The sequence below is a fragment of the Macadamia integrifolia genome, unplaced genomic scaffold (assembly GCF_013358625.1).
Source record: "Macadamia integrifolia cultivar HAES 741 unplaced genomic scaffold, SCU_Mint_v3 scaffold1515, whole genome shotgun sequence".
NCBI classification, from domain to species: Eukaryota; Viridiplantae; Streptophyta; class Magnoliopsida; order Proteales; family Proteaceae; genus Macadamia; species Macadamia integrifolia.
Window position 1 is genome coordinate 35,457 of NW_024868242.1, and position 19,541 is coordinate 54,997.

The 19,541-nt window shown below is 38.5% G+C and overlaps 1 protein-coding gene across 2 annotated transcripts; it reads right to left on the reverse strand.

Moving 5' to 3' along the window:
- Positions 1-15,119, reverse strand: LOC122064078 (AT-rich interactive domain-containing protein 4). 2 transcript variants are annotated; one of them, XM_042627772.1, is made up of 16 exons: positions 14,134-15,119; positions 13,476-14,033; positions 13,175-13,366; positions 10,737-10,790; positions 10,455-10,543; positions 9,722-10,001; positions 9,564-9,620; positions 8,974-9,005; positions 8,084-8,219; positions 7,760-7,933; positions 5,360-5,998; positions 4,036-4,173; positions 3,819-3,917; positions 2,550-2,650; positions 1,921-2,011; positions 1-489 (listed from the first exon to the last, which is right to left on the reverse strand). In XM_042627772.1, the coding sequence occupies exons 2-16, from the start codon at positions 13,626-13,628 to the stop codon at positions 391-393; spliced, it is 2,334 nt and encodes a 777-aa protein (XP_042483706.1). In that variant the 5' UTR covers positions 13,629-14,033; positions 14,134-15,119; the 3' UTR covers positions 1-390. The 2 variants fall into 2 exon arrangements, with proteins under 2 accessions (XP_042483706.1, XP_042483705.1); XM_042627771.1 differs by having other exon boundaries at positions 14,129-15,119.
- Between the last annotated feature and the right edge of the window lie 4,422 nt (positions 15,120-19,541).

The following is a 19,541-nucleotide window of genomic DNA, read 5'->3' on the forward strand; positions in this document are numbered from 1 at the left end:
TACGTATAAATCATTATGTATTAGATGAAAAGATCAATCCGACCATTCAACAGGAGTGGAATTAAAAAAAAAAAAAAAAAAAAACCAAAAACCTCATACTATTACATCCATCCTACCAGATTTTCGAGGGGGGCTACATACTCTACAATGGCTTTTCTTCGTATACTTGCATTCTTACACATGCCTTTTTTCCCTTTTGTGGGGATATTGAGGAAGTGGGGAGCTTTTTCTCCTTTTTCTTCCCTTAACAACCTGTGACAATCCAACAATGGGAGAAGAATAATAATACAACTGACCCCAGAACAGGTTGGGGTTTTTCCTCTTATGCAAAACAAAAAATATAGGAGAACAGAAGATAAAAGATTACACAGGCCTTGAAACTATTGATCCCTAGGCAAATCCATTTGCAGTTTTCTGTGGTTTGCTCCTGAAATTTGTTATGCTGCAGTGAGGACAAATGTACTCCAGGCCATCCGTTTTAGCGTAGTCCTGCCAGCACCACATAACTAATAATGAGATACATGTCTATATAGCCTAGTGCCGTAATTTGAAGATGGTCAAAACCATCTGAACCAAGGGGTAGATCGAAAAATAATTGGGACGAAGTGGAATGGGTTTGTGCTGAAAAAGGTGCAGAAAACAGAGCTTCAAACAGAATAAAATTGAAAAAACAAAACAGTATCCATATAGCCCGACTCTGTAAAACCAGAAAAGGCTTAGTTGAGTTGTGTCTCTTCGAAACCAACCACCATTTATGGGGCGATCATCATCAGCTCCTGGCACAGGAGGCCTCCCCCAACCTTCTTTTTTCTTTCTTTCATTAGCATCATTATTATTGAACCCAATCCCTATTAAGAGCGCTCAAAGGCGAACCTAAAGCTATGAAGATAGAAACCTCAAGAATTTTCTTGCACAAAAAGTTACCTAAGTTGAGTAAAAAAAAAAATTCCATAGAAAGCTGCTGAGTGTAGGTAGAAATGAGTGTCGTTCCACTGACAGCAGTCACACCATCAAAAGCTTCATAAATTTTCTAATGTCTGACTTAAAAGAAAGCAATTTGCAATCTTTTTAGACTTCCACTCTTACAAGTGATCAGTCTTGATGTGAAAAATAGAAATCACCAATACAGGATGTAAGAAAGAGCAAAGCTATGACTTCTAATTATTGTAATAAATGGATAACAGATCCAATGTCCACTCAACCTACTTCCATTTTAACTGGGTATGGATCTTAAAACCATGTCTATTTTAGGATCCAAGCAAGGTTGGGCATATAGACTATTACTAGGCCCAGGACCCATAGCTGGAGAGAGGTTGATGCCACATGAAAAAGAGCTTTTGAGGAAGCAAAATATCCAAATCCAATCCTTATTTATGGTCCATTTGGATCTTGGATGGACAAAAATCCAAATGCAAGGGTCCAACATGATCTGGGCTTGGACCTGTAAAGGTCAGACCCATTACCTCATATCCTATAATATCTTCAACTTTTGAACTATGTCGTATTATTTTTCTAGAGGCATAGCCTATTATTACATCAGTTTCTTGCATGATCACAAGCATAGACCAAACCAGAAAATTGGTAATGACACATTTCGTTTCTACAGGCATCCATTACATTAGTTTCTTGCGTGATCACGAATTCAGACAAAACCAGCAATTCAACCTGGGTAATAAGAATAAGCCACGATGCCATACCATATCAGCTCAAGGACAGGCCCAAAATGGAAACATATTAGAATTAGATGAGCCAGACCATCTTGCCACTGAAACTTGGCAGTGGCAGCAGATATAATCAAGTCATACAATTTATATTCATCTATGCAGTCCCACAAGAGAATCAGAAGACAGCCAACATCCTGGGACATACTTGGAAAATATGGCATAATATAGTGATTCTGTACAAAGATGTGCAGCATACCTTAAAAGCCCCAAGGCCCTGCCGTCTATCACAGCCAAAGTGGGCCCACTCGCCGCATATGCCACAATTCACCCAATCACCTGCTGCACTACTGATAAAAGGACGCACCAACCCCATTGTTAGCAACCAACACAGAATGCCTTTTTTAGACAACCCAAAATTTATTTGAAACAGCTAGTGGTATGAACAGGCCAGTCTAGAAATCCTATCCCAAGTTCAGATCCCCCTCAAAAAGTATTGTAGAGAACTCTCAAGAAGAACCAATCAGCATAATTCCAATGGGGAGTCGGTACAGCATGCAAGGCTGAATAATTAAAGCCCCTCCAATAATGCATACTGCATCCTTGGTTAAACCTCCGCAACCTTTTGATGATGATATAAACAAACCACCTAACAGGTACCCCATGGATTGGCCTTGGGAGAAGTTTCCTGATCCCCGAATAGGTAGCAAAAAAGGTTTCAAACACTGGGGATCTTGTCAATGTACCTCAGGTAGTTGTCAAAACGAGATCCATGCTTTAAGCCCCCCACCCAGACAAATAAAAGCTAGATAGATAGATAGATTGAGGTATTTTCTTCCCTTGTTTTTGAGAGAGAGAGAGAGAGAGAGAGAGAGAGAGAGAACAGACCTGTGACACAACAAGCAACATTCTCCATCTACATCATCATGAGCCAGCTCATATTCTAACAAATATGTCTCATAATGCCTTTTTAGAGTATTCCCAACACCCTGATGCAACCACAAAGAATACAGACTTACTATAAAGAGATCTCCTTTCTCAACAAAGAATATATGAGTCAACACCAGGCTAGAGCTAAATCTAGAATAACAAAATAAACTGCAAATAAGCACATTAAACATCTGAATGGTGTGTAAAGACCTCCAAAAGTAATAGCTGGCATAGCTCATGCTACATAACTAATGAAACATCTCATTTCTTTTCTCAAGTGACATAATTTTAACAGGTTATGAGCCATAGTTGTCACGGCATCTAGGCAACCCATAGGTGACGCCTTGACAACAATGTTACGCTCAGGAGTTGAGACCAAGATAAAGTTAAGAATGAACCATAGAGAAAATGAGATGCAGGTGTCAGAAAGATATGAATATGGCAGGGGATAGGAAACAGAAAACCGTCAGTATACAATCAAAAGAGATGTATTCAAAGGTATAGATGAACTTTTCAAGGCCACACGCGGTAGATTGTAAGAATAAAAAGAGCCCAGTTAGGGGACAAACAGGTCTTGCAGGCCACAGTGATTGAATCTTTATTCTGTGAAGCAAGCGAGTCTCTTGGTCACCCAAATAGATAATGATTGAAATTATGGCTAGGGATTTCCCCTGGCTAAACAGAAATATTTTTCCAGTTTTGTCACTCCTTTCAAAAAATTGCCAATTATTCCATGTTTTGACCCCCAGGGAAACAGAAATATTTAGCCAATTTTATAAGAAAAACACTGAATAGCCATTATATAAAGGTTTCTATTTTATTAGTTCTTTAGGTTGTTCATATGGTTTCAAGTAGCATTGTAGGATGAACTGGTTGAATCTCAACATTTATTTGGGTTCGCAATCAATCTTTATATTAAATATAACGGTCCACTAAAGAAGAATATGACAGACAATTTTAGTTGCAGTATAATTGGAAAAACTTATTATATAATTATAAAAGATGGATACAATTCTTAGTTAAAGCAAGAAAGCATATTATTTAAAAGAAAGAAAAAAAAAACGCCTAAGATTCAGCCAGCTATACTGAATCTCAGGCCATAGGCTCCTGAGCACAACATAGGTCTAATTGTTTGTTTTGCGAGATCCTGTGGAAAGAAATATCCTAGCACTAGCAGCTGGGGAGAAGAAAAAAAACCATGCAATCCATGGAAAGCCAGTGACGTACTGTCATTCTATTGGTCAATGTGTGATTGCGCATCTTCGAGAAAACCTGACCTTTCCAGTTGATGCCATTCCCAACATGAAAGCCTCCTCTTGAAACCACCTATACCCGCTCCATCATATCACAATTGTCATATTAAAGCAATACCACAAGAAAATCAAATCCCATTTGAAGAAAAAAGATATCGCCCTGAGACCAAACAAATATCACAAGAGCTCACCTCTCGATACAAGTTATAGAGATCAAGACGCTTTGCATTGAGTATAGCCTCTGGGAATTCTGCTAACCCACCTTGAGGGACAAGACGAGTATGACCACGAAGGATTAGAAACTGCATGACATCCCTCAAAAATTCCTCCTGCAATTAAGAATATGGGAGAGAACAATTCAAGTTAAAAAGTAAAAAAAGTTTCAAAATTATGATAAACATAAAAACCTAGGGGCTATCCTAGACCCAAAAGCAACCCCCTTTTTTTTTTCTAATGACGGGTATCCAGGCCTTTGGCCTAACTAGTCCCGCGGGCCCATACTAACCCCACAACCGCATGGACCGGGTCATACCAGGGTTGAATGAGAACCATTCAACTTTCACTGAAAGCAGTGAAGAGCACTAAACACCCCCGTGTGAGTGGCCCAAGGTATGCCTAGTGGGAGTCAAACTTAGGACGTCCAAGTTTACGGCTCGTACCAAGTTCTTTGCTCACCAACTACGCTACCCGATTAAAATGATCTTAACCTATGCATAAATGACATTTAGTTGACAAGAGACATGATATGGAACATATATGGAAAGTCCACTACCTGTATTATCATAAATATCCGTATTGTACACCGGGCCAATTGGCCATATTCTAAAACATTAGCAAGAAGCTTGTTTCTTTCTTTCAAGTCTTGACAAAATAACTACTTCTTAATTCGTTCAAGGGCTAAGATTGAATGAATTTTAATGTATAAAAGTGAAGTGCATTATTAAACATTAATAAAATGTGACATGGTAGGCAAGCTCGCCCTTGGGGTGTCAATCAACCATATTTGAATAGAGCACAACCTCCAAAAAATTGACCCCCAACTCCAGATCATTCCAGCAGATTTGGGAGTCTATTGCTTTTGAAGTTATATCCAAGGCCTCTCTTGTCTCCTCTCAATGCTTTAAGACCCCAAGGAACAAGCTTATTGTTGTCTCCTAAAGTCTTCCTCTCACTTTGATTCCCTCCCCCCTCTGAATTTTTTGGTGAATAAAATATTCATTACCAAAAGAAGAAAAAGATACAAGGAACCCCAAAGTAGAAAAAAGCGAGCGCAACCCTCTGCAAAAGAACACATCATGCTCTTATTTTTCTTCTTTTCTTCTTAATTGTCACAAATATACTATTTTTTTAGCATAGCATTCATGGTACAACAATGCACATTAATTAGGACCTAATCATGCTGGGTCTCCCTGACAACTGCATCCAACAGCCCACTTCTGCATCTGACGCCACAGTATGAACTACATCCAAGTCACTCTAAACTACTCAAAAGGAATTGGTACCAGAACAACTCACCTCGGAGCAAACTTGAATTGGACACCTTCCACAGCCATGTTTCTTCAGGGGCAAGGGATTCAATGAAATAATCTGCTGAGCTTGATATGAGCTTGAAAATGATTTCCGATGTGTGGCAGGGGTGGGCCCTGCAAAATTATGCTTTGTGGAGGGAACAATTGCTAAGTTAGGTTTTGCCTGTCCTCCATCATTCCCATCTGCCTCAGGAATACCCAAAAAGGGGAGCATCTTGTGCTGCCGAGTGTGAGGAATGGGCCTCATAGCAGCAATTTTCAATTTCTGTCGAACAGGTGCTGAAGGCATGCAGACCTCATCTATTGATCTGAATTCTTCATTTTCATCTTCTATTTTTGTGAAAGTAGCTCCATTTTCAGCAACCATTCTACTATGGATGACATCTGTTGTTCCTAGACATGGTTCAGATCTCTTCCGGCCAGGCTCAGGTGATTTCAACCATCTTGGAGGATTAGAAGGTATTGATTTGTTCGGAGGGAGATCTTTCCCTAGCCTTGTACAGAAGAAGAGGAAGCGCTCAGCATCATCTTTCTCAAAAGAAGCAACAGATGACCCCTGAATGCTAGCTATGCCAAGTGTCACCAAGCTACGGTAAGAAACATCTGGTGCTAGCTGCTTCAAGACCTGCCAATTTGTGCAACAATATAAGGTCTGGAAAATATTAACTGCAGGGTGTTTGGTCAACCCAATCAAACTCACATAAAGGACCAGATAATTGGTTAATATATGTTTCTTGTGAGTTGGATAAGAATGCTTGTAAGTTAAACAACTGTCACAGGTTCAAATAGAAAGGACAGCAGAAACTGAACTCATCCATTCAATCCTAATTAGTTAGTTCAGTTGCAGCAGACATTCACATGAACTACCTTTTACTCTGGAATCTTAGCCATCTTCAAGAAACATTAACCTTATGTGATGAATAACTTTGCTCTCTTTCAATGAAACAATTAAAATTCGAAAAAAGCAGAAACACTAGGGCACCGTTTGACAACGTTCTGTTTCTGCCATTTCTGCGTTTTCTTGTTCCCATAAACGGAGAAACAACCTAAAAAGCATGTGATAAAGTTGTTTTGTTTCACCCGTTTCTAGAAACATAAATCAAAATTTATGCATATTTAGAATTCTAAAAACGACTTTCACGAGACAAGACGGACTTGTTTCTTCGTTTCTAGAAACAAATTTGAGAGGAAAAAAAAAGCTGTTGTGCCCGATAAATCTCTCAACTATTTAAATCTAAAAAGAGACAACTGAACCCTCTCTCTTTTAGGCATCCGATGATACTATTGGGTTTTTTAGTGGGCACTATGTCGGTAAAAAACATTTCGAGAAACAGTTCTATTAAACACCAAAAAATCCATTTTTATTTCCAGAAACGTGAAAAGCCGTTTCTGTTGTTTCTAGACACAGAAACAACAGAAACGTTATCAAACGGTGCCTAGGCCTTTTGTACCATTATTTACCACACTTTTTATTGAAACTTTTTTTTTGGGGGGTAGTTTGATCAAATATGACAAAACTGGGACTCTGGCCCCTGCAGAAGGTGAAACCAACTAAACAATCACACCAATGTTTTTATGCCAAATGTAAAATATGAGCCGCACGTAAAGAAGTTCTTCCAAATGAACGGTAATCCTTGTTTAGAAACAGAGATATGCAACACCTAGGCATTTAGCCTCCAAATACAAGTCCTCAATTAGTGATCACTAGGCATAGCCCAGTCAACCACGACAAAACAATGTTTACATGTCAGAGACTCAGGCAATGGATATGCTAGTTCGTCACAACAAAGAATAGATTAAAGCTCAATCTACTATCTAGCAGCAAGGCCAAGCATTGTTAGGTTTCTTCAAAGCATCATATGAAGGGAACATTTGACTTCAGGTTTGGGTTGAGATTTACTATTTTCCAGCCACTAAAGAGATAAACTGATTAACATAATGGTCTTCATTCTGTCTACATAAACTATGGAAGTGCTTTGACTTATCAACTAGCACTAAGTCAACAGGGGCAATGGCCAATCCACCAGAACCACCACCGAACATAAATCAACCAAGATTAGTATTAAATATAGCCAATACGGTCCCAGATACTCAAGTGAATTCACTAGCACAAACCTATATGGCAACCGTAAAAAAATTACCATACAGAGAAGAGGCCGATAGAAAGAATAAAAAACCGAGAAGCCCATATCAGATTCTTCATGCGAACTTCAATTTTAGTGCAACTGACTTACTGAAAACCACCTAGTCAACAAGGAAATCACCAACCCACAGGAAAATATATGTTGACCGACATTAGATTACTGCAGTTGGTAGGCATCCTTCTAGTTTACTTAATTCATTAGAACTCATCTAAAAATAAAGATAAGGCATATGAATTACAAACCTGTGCAGCCCATGTTGGGACCTTCATGCAAACTTCAAATACAGTGGCCCCACAAGCTATTGAAGCGGAGTTCCGAGGCTCAGAGAGAGGTGGTTTGTTTTCCTCACAGCTAGGCAATGCATGGACTAGTTGACTCTTTTCAATAAGCTCATTCTTTATATGATTCTCCAAAAGCTGAAATTAACAGATAACAACAAAACATCAAATAATATCACCATGCAGATCTATAAACTTTAGGAACCACAACAAGGGTAGAAGTCCAGTACAGCTGATCCATATTTCAACTTTATCTTTCAATTGATATCAACATGCAAATTTCACTACCTGGTCATCAAAACAAGTCTGTGCGCTACCAGAGACTAAAAGTGATATGTGAGCAGAACTACAGGTAGAAAAATCGCATCGCATAGTCACAACACCACGAGAAAATGTCCCAGCCTGAAGAGGGGGTGGTGGGGCGCTGGAAAAGAAAAATGATGCAATCCATTAGCATATTTTTTTATTCATTCTGAGCAAAAACAAAGACTTGATCAGCAATTACTGAGACTTGTTGCCGTTAAGCAGATAGATAACCATCAACTAATGCTCATCTAATTGTTGTAATTATCACCCCTAGAAAGAGTCTTTGCATTCATTCCCTTGAGGTCCGAAGAAAAAAAGTCTTTTTACTACAACACTCTCAACGAATAGAATTATATAAAATGCTATCAGACGAAAATAAAATGTGAAGGAAAAAAGAAAACTTAGGACAAACCAGCCCAAAGGGTATTTATTATGCAATGCATCAAGTAAATACACCTATGAAGCAACAATTTAAGACCGGTTTTAATTGAGAACACCCAGAAATTTACATGGTACAAGTGGTAAAGCTTACTACCCATGAAGAGAAAGCCCACACCCCACTAACACAACTTCTCTCAATGAGATCCACAGTTGAGGACATTTATTCGCCTATAATCTCAAGAAGAGTAAGTCTCTCTTCACTCCCCCACTCTTCTAACGTCAGGATAACACTGCAAATACTGTAGCACTCATAGACTATGTGAATCATCGTTTAGTGCATTTGTGCATGCATACTGATAAATTTCTCACACAACTAGAGGTAAAAATTTAGAAGACCTAATTGCAAAAAATTGTGCATGCAAATTGTGTGCTAAATGAAAAATTGCTCCCTCCCTCGACAGAAAAGAAATTGCTTTGAAACAACAACATACCTAACCCGATTATGTAGTTTACTCCCCCGTAGCTGAAACAGCACCATAGAAAAAAAAAAAACAAGACAATAAGAACCTGTATTATTCAATAAAATATAAACTAAAGTAAAAAAAATCAGATAATGCCAAAAGTAGCATTAAAGAGAAAATCAATTAGCCATCCAAGAGGGTGTAATAATCACATATATGGGACCAAAAACTCCAACATAATTTTTTGTATCTTCATTCAAGAAATTTTGGAAAAATTGAGGCTACATCCATATGTGACTATCCTGATTATGGGATTTTAAAAAATGACAAGAATACATTAATATGCAGAGAAGAAATCATAACCATCCGCAACTCCAAACTGCAATCAGAAGGGCATGAAGAGAGAATAGGATGATGTTGAAGTTTAGTAAAGCAACTTCTAGTTCCTCTTCCCAAGTACTTGTTGAATTACCAGAGATAGATTTCTATAGAAAAAGCATTAACAGGAGAGAACATGGAATGGTCAGGTAGCACTCAGAACAAAAAAGTCCCCAATATTAGGATGGGTATAAATTAACTACCGCATGAACCCAAAAAAAGAACTCTAGAATAATACTTACTTCAATGCTCAGCAGAGCATTGAGGCCATCTTCCAAAGATCCTAATAAGAAAGCATCCTGCAAATAAAGAATTTATAAGTATTGAATACTATTCCACCAACAAAAAATAAAAATAAAATAAAATAAAAGGATAGAATTAAGAAATTATCCCGACTTACCAATTTGCATGGCAATCCACAAATGAGAAACCTCATGCTCACATCATCATCATATATTTTTATAGCAGGGAGAGAACCATTCGAACCTTCCTCCTCTTCTTCCATTGCATCCTTTTCCGGAGGAGAGATGTTGATTTTAGGAGGTTCCCCAAGTAGGCGAGGTCCCAGCTTACCACTAACCTTATGGCTGTTGGCTGGCAAGACATGGTTGTTTCGTACACAAAAGAGCCTAAAGGATGCATTTGCAAGCTGGAATGCATCCCACGTATGACTACAGGAACTGCCACCCACAAAAATGGGGAAAAAATAAGAACATGATCACTAGTTTTCCTTCCAACATAAATAGTAAGAAAATAATACATGCTGAAACCCAAGCATGGATGTTGTTGCGCTCCTCTATGTTAGAGCGTAACACGTATTTACTGATCACAGTCATCCAGTTCATAGCCTGAAAATACATAGAATGGACAACCCTTACTGCTCAACAGGTAAAATCTTTCAGATTAATCGAGACATAAAATCAAACAGTAAGGATTATCCAGTCATCCAATCCTAGGCTATGATCACTTAAAGATAATCCAGTAGTTCAATCTTAGGCTATGATCGCTAAAGGATAATCCAGTAGTTCAATCTTAGGCTATGACCCATCTAAGTGGAGAGGCATCAATCCCAACCATCCATGATGCAGCAAGAACCCCCTCATGCCAGACTTTCCCATTGAATATACATTTACCTCTGTACCACTGAAATCAAAGCATGGCGAAAATGGCAGGCTGCATAACAAGAAAAAGCATTCTTCCAATATATCACATATGGAACACCCTGCAAGAAGAACAACATTTGCTTCAATGATAGATTCTATAGAAAGCAGAAAATGCAGAGCACACAAAAGCAATTCTATATCCATGTTTTCAGTTCACAAATACAATTTGTTATTCAACCTAAATCACCATGGTCAAAAATTTCACAGCAGAAAAACAAGAAACATGCTTTAAAACTCCTTGAGTTGGATTACCTTAGAGTAAAGTGCCTCTGCCAATTTTTCTCCATTTGGGATCTCCAAATAAACCTAAACAAAAATTTGTCGAGGAAGCAAATCAAATTCCAAAACTATGTAGCCACTTACCAAAAACTGTGGAACTCTCGTACCCACTACAGGCATGTGTACTATATTCCCCTCCACCCTTCCCTTTCATTTTTCAAACTACTATTTCCAAACTTCGACATTGTCTAAAAAAAAAAAAATTATGTGTCTATTGCATTTGACTTTCAACATATTCACATCTTCACATGAAAAATGAAACTTGGTATCACTGCTCAACATAGATGTTGCATGAAACCAACATTTTTTTATTTTTTTTTGGGGGGAGGGGGAGACAAGTATATATCAACTATACAGGCATCCAAGAGACTGAAGGGGGATGAAGAGATACAGAGAAAAGGTTACATTAACAACTAACAACATATCAGGGGAGAGAAAACACTATCTCTAATATGAACTGAATGACAAGCTGAGATTCCTTTTTGCTTCCTTGAGATTGAAAAGGGTCAGTTTTGTCTTTAATTTTATAGCATTTCAAATTTTACCTTCTATTTATCTTCTATAAGAGGTGCAGATACTAAGTTCCTGCAACAGTTTTAGAGAAGGAAGAAGTCTCACAGCCATGATGCCAGCTGTCAGACAATCTGACATATCTGCTGTCATGACAGCCTGCAATTCCTGTTCCTTTTCTGCTGCTTCTTTTGCGATAATATTCCAGATTACAACAGGAATCTATCTTATCAGCATGCCTAGTCAGCAGTACAATCATGGGGTTTTTTAAGGAGTCTTATTTTCCTCTTTTTTTAATTGCTATAATTATCATTAGTCAGACTGGATTAGGTTTTTAGTTCCACTTCTGTTTGGTTTGTAATTTTTACTATTTTCAGTTTTTCTAGTTATTCTGTTTCTCTCCTTTGTCTGGTTTGATGGGAAGAGTTAGAATCAGTTTCTGTTTGCTTTCCTTCTTTCCTTATTTTTATCAGATTTGATTTCTACATTATCATAATCAATTCTGATTGGTTTCAACTTTACCTTATCCTAGTTGACTTCAGTTTGATTCAATTACTCGCTGGTTTAGCTCTCTCTGAAGTTCTGTTTTGAAGCTCTAAATCTCCTAATTGATTTGCAGACCTGTCTTTTTTCAGATCTGTTCTGGTTTAAGGCCTCACCTGATCTTTCATTCTGCATTCTGATAATTTTCAAAGCTTCTGATTTGATTTCTGGTGCTGATAAGTGATAATCAATTTGCTGCAATTCTATTCTTGCTTCGTTCTTTCCCAGTGACAGTAGGATTACTCAGAATACTGCTATCCAGTTGTCTGAATCTTAACAACATTGCAGACAATAGAATTTCTGAGAATACTGCTATACTGTTGTCTGAATCTAATCAAACTTTGCAGACTTGTTCTACCTGCAGAACAGGTCATCGAGTTTCACACCAATCTGATTTGTTTACTGAAATTATTGATTGTTCTCTGTTCTCTCGTTCTTTCCAATCTCATGCAATCCTCTTGTTTCTATTCTTTGCCAGATTTTATTTCTGCTAGAAGTTTAGGAGTCCCATCATCCTTCCTTCCACCTTTCCCCATCCATTTTGAATATCTATAACAAGGCACTTAAAACTAACCGATCCCCCCCCCCTTTTTTCTGATAGATACTTTTCCCCATTTTGGGGGTCCCTTGAGATTTTCAAGGGTCAGAACTGTCTTCAATTTTATAACCTCTAAAATCTCCTTAGCTATCTTCCTCTCTTACACAATTCCCGATCCTTAACATCCAATAGGAGGTCCAACTCTACAAATCTAAAGGTTCAAGGAAAAATGAGTAAGTAGCAATCTTCCGACCACAGGGGTCCATAGAACATCTTTTCATGTATAAAAACCTAGTACTCAGCATAAAATTTAAAGGGGGAATCAAAAGTGTCAGCTAGATCAGCTGGTAAATACAGTGGTTTATTAAGACCATGTCTTGGAATTGAATCCCAACTTCATCTGGATGGGTTTTCTTTTCTTTTCTTTTCTTTGAGGGGGATGGGCATGGGGGAAAAGTTGTAAGCACCGAAAAGAAGATGTTAAAAAAGTGGGATTTGCAGGTTTCGAAACAGAAAGTCCACAAAGAGTTGAATTTTATCATGGTGTGCATTCACATAAAAGTTCTCTATTTTTTTTTTTTTGGTTAGTTTATATACATTCTTTCACAACAATATAGTGGCATTTACAAGAAAACCAGTATAGACCTTCTAGGTCTTGCATTTACAAGAGAACCAAGATAGAATGGTCTCAGATGTCTTCTAGTCATAAACTCACCCTATCAAAGAAAGTATCAGACAGCAAAAGAAAATGCAAACCATGGAGAAAAAAATAACCACATAAACACAAAGTAGATGTAACTGCCACATATAAATCACTTACAGTAGAGGGTAATGTTGAACCAAACACCGCAGATATTGCTTCAGGACTTGATAAGTCAACGTCACCCCAAACCAGAGAACCTATCTCTTCCTCATTTGAAAGCTGCTCTCCTTTCAAGTAGACAAAACTTGGCTCTAATGAATCAAAAACGCGCCTGAATTCATCAATTGTCGGATTTGTCAATGTTTGAACCTGCATTAAAAAGCAAAGAGTGGGTAATTAGTGTAACTTGACTTGTAGAGTTCAGCTGAAAATAATGCATCACCAGCAAATGCTGAGAATAAGGTACTAGTTCTTCCACCTCTAGACGCCCGGAAGAGACAAGTTCTGGAAAAGGGTATCTTGGGTGATCCTCTGAATTCTCCTGCTTTTGCTTATAATCGGGGATCTTTCCACAGAGAACTGCAAGGAGGCTACAGGTATTTTTTGAAGGACCTTGAGCATGAAACATCATTAAACATGGCAGCCCTGAGAGAATCCAAATAAAGCAGAGTGGGGGGAGCAATATTCTTTCTAATATAATCAGTTAGGCTTGTTGCCGCGCTTGGAAGCCTTAAAACCAGAAGGGTAACGGTACCAATGCAAAAACCCAAAATCAAGGCCAGCACCTCCCATTTGCTAGAATCATAGAACAAAATCACGGCACCAATAAGTCCGAATGAGAACACCCAAAAGCCTAACAACCAAAATCTCACCGAGAGAGCGAGCTAAAACGCCAAATCTGCGACTAAGCACTTCATAATCCTTCCAAACACATTTGCTACCATCACGCCCTCAACGGGAAAAATTTAAGGATTCCCTAACCATCTTGATTAGGAGGAACATCAAAAACCCACTTGGACAAAACCGTCTTCAGCACCTAAGTGAGTTGAAAACTTCGAATTATAACAAAGAAGATCTCCAAGTTGACGAAACCAAGCTACCAGATGATGGAAACAGGAGAAATTAGCAAACCTTACAAGTGATGAAGAACCTCCAAGAATAATCGCATCAGACGAGAAGAGCAGGTGAAAACGGCGACCCAAAAGAGAACCACGATAAAAGGCAACTTCCCAGAGGGAGAAAATCAGGAAAATCAACGACCGAAGTGAGAAGAACACGGTCCGCAGCTCGCAACTCAAAACGCTCGTCGAGAAAGAAAAGTAAAGTGGAAAGGAAACCCTAGGCCTCTTAAAAATCACAAAAAAGAAAAAAATATAAACCGGAAAGGACGTCGCCAATAAAAATTATCACTTCTTCCACCCGCAATATCAGCACAAACTCAACTTCCCACAAATTAAATTAAATTCGCATTGGTTAAGTATTAAGTGTAAGTTTTCCTGCTGTCACAAAACATATACGGCACGCCCAAATCAACAAACAAGGTCAAACAAAAACAAAAGGAAAAGAGAGAAAAGAGAATCGAGGAATAGAGAGGAGAGAGAATGTAGAGACACTGGTGACTGGTGAGAGATTAAATTAAAATCTTGGGAGTTTTGGCTAACCGAGAAGGAAACGAAACAAATCCAAAAAAAAAATTGAAATTAGAAAGGGAAGGCTGAAAACAAATCATATAAAATATTAAGACCCTTTTTATTGAACAAATGAAACACCAAAGAAAACCCAGAGAGAGATTTTTACGATTTATTTCCGAATGTAACTACTAGATTCGGAGATCATAAACCCGACATGCTATCGTGCTCGGAAAGACAAACAAAAATGCCAGATTTTTCTACTTTCCTTTTTGTTCTTCGAGGTTCCAAATTCTGGAAAATCCTGAAATGGGTCTTGTTGGTTCGTTCGGATTTCTTTTTCTTTTTCTACTTTTTCTTTTTTTTCTTTTTTTCTTTTGGATACTCTGACTGGTGAGATTAGATTCATGACTCTTGTTCCTAATTCCTATTGCCCGAGACTCGAGCATTCTCCCTGTCTCTCTAGTCTCTCTTCGTCGTCGTCGCTTCCACACTCTCTCTCTCTCTCTCTCTCTACCCTTGCATGGTAAAAAAGAGGTATATTACGGCTCCTTGTGGACATTAATGATCAACCAAAGAAACTCAATACTGTAAGTCTGTTACTGTAACACATAATAATAATAATAATAATAATAATAATAATAATAATAATATGGGGTCCCACCCATGGTGCTCTGTACTAAGTTGGAATCTTCAGATCCATCTAGACCTTCCGCTCGAGAGATGGAAGACCATGGGATCCTATTTCTGTACGATTCAAAAAATCGGAATTTCAATTCATCAACGACCGATATATCTGCCTTCACATCAAATGTATTGTCTATACAAATTTTAAAAATAGTATTGTAAGTGAGCCTGGACCCAATTGAAAATGAACTAATTTATATTGGACATGAACCAAGACATTTAGACTCAAATTTCAACTTGAAAAACAAAAACAAACTTATTTACATATATATATATATATATAGGAAAAAGATTGGGAATGCCGTCGATATCAAGTATGCTAGCACCCATTGTGTCTATCTCTCTCTTCCCTTTTTCTAAAATGACCCCCATATCCTTCTTGAATGATACTCCATCATGTATTCCTATTGGTGCTATCCGCTAGCATACTTGATATCGGTGGCATACCTCTCCCACTCCCTCTCCCATCCCATATATATATATATATATATATATTCACTGTAAAAATTTGGCCAAAAAAAAATTCACTATAAAAATGCTGGAGAGCGTATATAGAATGCTCTGAGCCTCTGACTAATTGGTTTTAATCAATTCAAAAGCAAATCAAATCGTTCTACTTGTTAAAATCAAAATCAAACCAATTAATAAATGATTTTTTGGTTTTGATTTAAATGGTTCAATTTGATTTTGATATATACCTTCGGTTTGCAATTGACACTCTTATCTACCCGTACATGTATATTTCATGTGTGGTTAAATGATGATAATTGTCCCATAAGATACCATCAAGAGTGGTTGATTGGAATTTTTTTTTTTTTGGTACAAGATTGGAGGAGTATTTATGGAAACAAAAAAGGATGCATGTGATTACCTAACTTCGGTTTGTATGTGCTGATACATGTCCAGATGGATGATTCAGACTCATTGCAAAGAGAATTGAGGTCACTCCTTGCAACTTTCGTGCCTGAGAGTAGTACGTTAAGTAGTTTACAAATTTAACACATAGATGATCCGCTAGGTTTTACATTTAACTAGAGATCAATTTTTTTTTTTTTTAAATCTTTCTTTTAGCACTTGCGTTGCAATGATTTTTTTTTGGAAGAATTGCAATGATCTATTAGATAACCTTTGTTTACCATCAGGAAATAAATCATTACATTTTGAACTCCTGCAGCATATGGGGTGAAAATTACAGCATGTTGAGGTGCTAGAGGTTTCATGCTATCATGTACCATCTGTATATCCAATTAAACTATTTGATTTGTCCTACAAATCCTATTGTTAAAAATAAAGCAATAAAATTCAATCTTCAGATTATGTTGTCTGAGATGATATGTTCTTATCTATTTTTTTTGTTTTTTTTTTAAAAGAGCAATCTAGGGCACGAGACTCCTACTACTGTAAGGTCTAAGAAGGGCAAGTGTGTTCGGAACCTTACCTCCTACTTCGAAGGAGAGGTTGTTCCCAAGTTTTAGTTTTTCGTTATTTGTTGCTCAAGATTTAAAAAATATTGGATTTTAATGGGAAAATGATCTTGAGATGCTTCTTTCTTGTCTGCACAAGTAATTTTTTTTTTTAAATATAATGTAAAATATCATTAACTAAAGAGAAAAAAAATTTAAAATATATATATATATATTCCTTCACCCTGCAGTGAAATCAAACATTCAACATTCCAACAGAACTTCCCACCCCATAAGTCGTAGCCCTACTCGTGTTCCGACTTTATTCATCAAGAGAGAGGAGTTTCAGGTTTTCTACTTTCTCCAAAGGTCCACTGAGTTGGAGGTCGACCTAGAGCTCTATTGAACCCTCAAAGCTAGAGGATAGGTAGATAGAAGAAGAAAAAAGATACTTCGGTGGGTAAGGATGGAGTAGCACCTAAAGGGGAAGGGAGATAACTTACCAATCAAAAGGAGAGAAATGGCAAGGGCGTTTGCTCATTGCTGGTGAGAAGGAAAAAGCGGAACAAGTAGATTTGGCTTTGACTTTTCAGCATTTTTTTTTTTTTGAGATTTTAAATTAAATTTAAAAGACGGGTACTAAGGCAAATGTTACATTTTCCTTCAATTAAATGGAGATCCACGGCAATGAAAGTACCCCTACAACCGCGTGGTTAGTAAATATGTGTTTGGTATGCGTATTATATCTTTTCAATGGAAAAACAATGGTTTTCCAAAGATACGGAAAAATTATGCATCTTATAAACCAAGTATTAAACATGGGAAAAGGACAGGTACGCTAGCGTAGTACTTAGGAATTAGGAATGCTAGCGGCATTTTAACCGTAGGATTTGATCAACATGAATTGAACCGTTGGATGGAGAGAAGATAAACAAATTTTCAATGCACGGTTGCAACACCTTTACTCTCTCTCTCCTCGCTGGAAAAAATCATTCATTTACCTGATCTAGCCGGAGAAAGAGAAATAGTTGGCACTGCCGCTGTTGATGGAGCAGATGCCTCGTCTCTCAGATGTAGATCTCCCGGCCGCCATGACCAAGGTGGTCACCGACGTCGCCCAGACCTAATCGGTGCTCCAGTCCTTGGGTGAACGCCCCGATGAGGCCGTCAATTTCGCCAAGGCCATCGATCTCTAAAATCGATTCCGACAATGAAGAAGCCCAACCACCAAAACCGAAGCCGAGAGCAGGGAGAGAGGGACATTGGACCACAAAAGAGAGTCCTGAGAGTTCATTGAAGAATTGCAGAGAGGGGGTAAGACTGCAACTCCAGGCGGGACGAGAGTGAGAGACGACGACGACGACGGGGATTGACAGACGTTGGTCTTTCCATTTTTCCAATATCAATTCAAATCTTAAGCCAACGACGACAATGGGGAGAGAGAGAGAGAGACGATGACGATGGAGAGGAGACCAGGTTCGCTCAGCTGGTCCGTCGTCAGCTTCGCCATGACATCGTCGTTCTGAGCCAATACTGGTGCTAGTGCCGGAGCTAGTGACGGCCCTGGAGCCATTGCATCATAGATCAGCAGCACAGGCGGTGAACCTGCCGGCGTCAGTGGTGCTGGTTTCTTGACCCGGTGGGTTCTAGGGTCGACAGCCGGTGCTCCTTCTGGCTTCACCGCAGAAGTCTGTTGGAGATTTCTCCGGAGGTTGAAATCATCTTGAATGGATCGGGGGATTAATAGCCGTTCAATCCCGTGAATGACTCCGTCGGGACGGGTCACCACGTCTGGATGGATGACCACCGCGGAATCAACCTTCTTGTCGGAATCCGTACAGGTAAGATGAACATGAACATGATCGTGAGAAAGCGTCTTGTGCTTAGCTGACTTGCCGCCGTCGCTTCCGTCGCAGCCGCAGTTGCTGTCGGTTACCCGATAGTACCACTGCCATCGACAACAGCGGCAGTACCAATTACTTTGCTTTCTCCGGCTGGATCCAGTGAATGAATGATTTTTTCTGGCGAGGAGAGAGAGAGAGAGTAAAGGTGTTGCAACTGTGCATTGAAAATTTGTTTATCTTCTCTCCATCCAACAGTTCAATTCATGTTGATCAAATCCTATGGTCAAAATGCCGCTAGCATTCCTAATTCCTAGGTACTACGCTAGCATACCTATCCCTCTCCCATTAAACATATATTACAAGGAAAAATGTATTTGTTGCCTTAAAAAGTTGCTAGACTTAATAAGTGTTAGGGGGGATGCTATTTTATTTTGGCATAATCCTCTAAGAACACATCACCATCATTCTAGAAATTGCCACTTCTAGGTGGGAAGTATGAAACTGGATCCAACCCTTGTTGCGGAGATAGTTTTAAACCCATAGCCTTCATCATTAGTCCTATCAAACCACCTCTATTTGTCCGAATACGTTGAAAAGTCAGAGCGCTTTCTCACACACACACATACACTCATTACCTTATATTTTCAGATCTTTCAACATTGTTTGTCATAATATCTTGGAAAAATTACATGATTACCCACCTTTCAGTTTCCTTTTACAAAATTACCCAATCTATGTTTAAGTTAAAAAATGCATTGTTTTAGGCTTGGGTTTACAAAATTTCCCAAAGTAGTGTTCATTTCTCAAATGATGTGGTTTTTTGACAGTTTTAACCCCCACCTCCCTTCTTCCACCTGCTCCTATCCCCCCCCCCTTCTTCTTCTTTCTACCCCTATTTCTAGAATGCAGGTGACTCCTTGCGCTTATAAAAGAATCTCTACGAATGGGATAGGAGCGGGTGGGAGAGTGAAGCAATTAATGA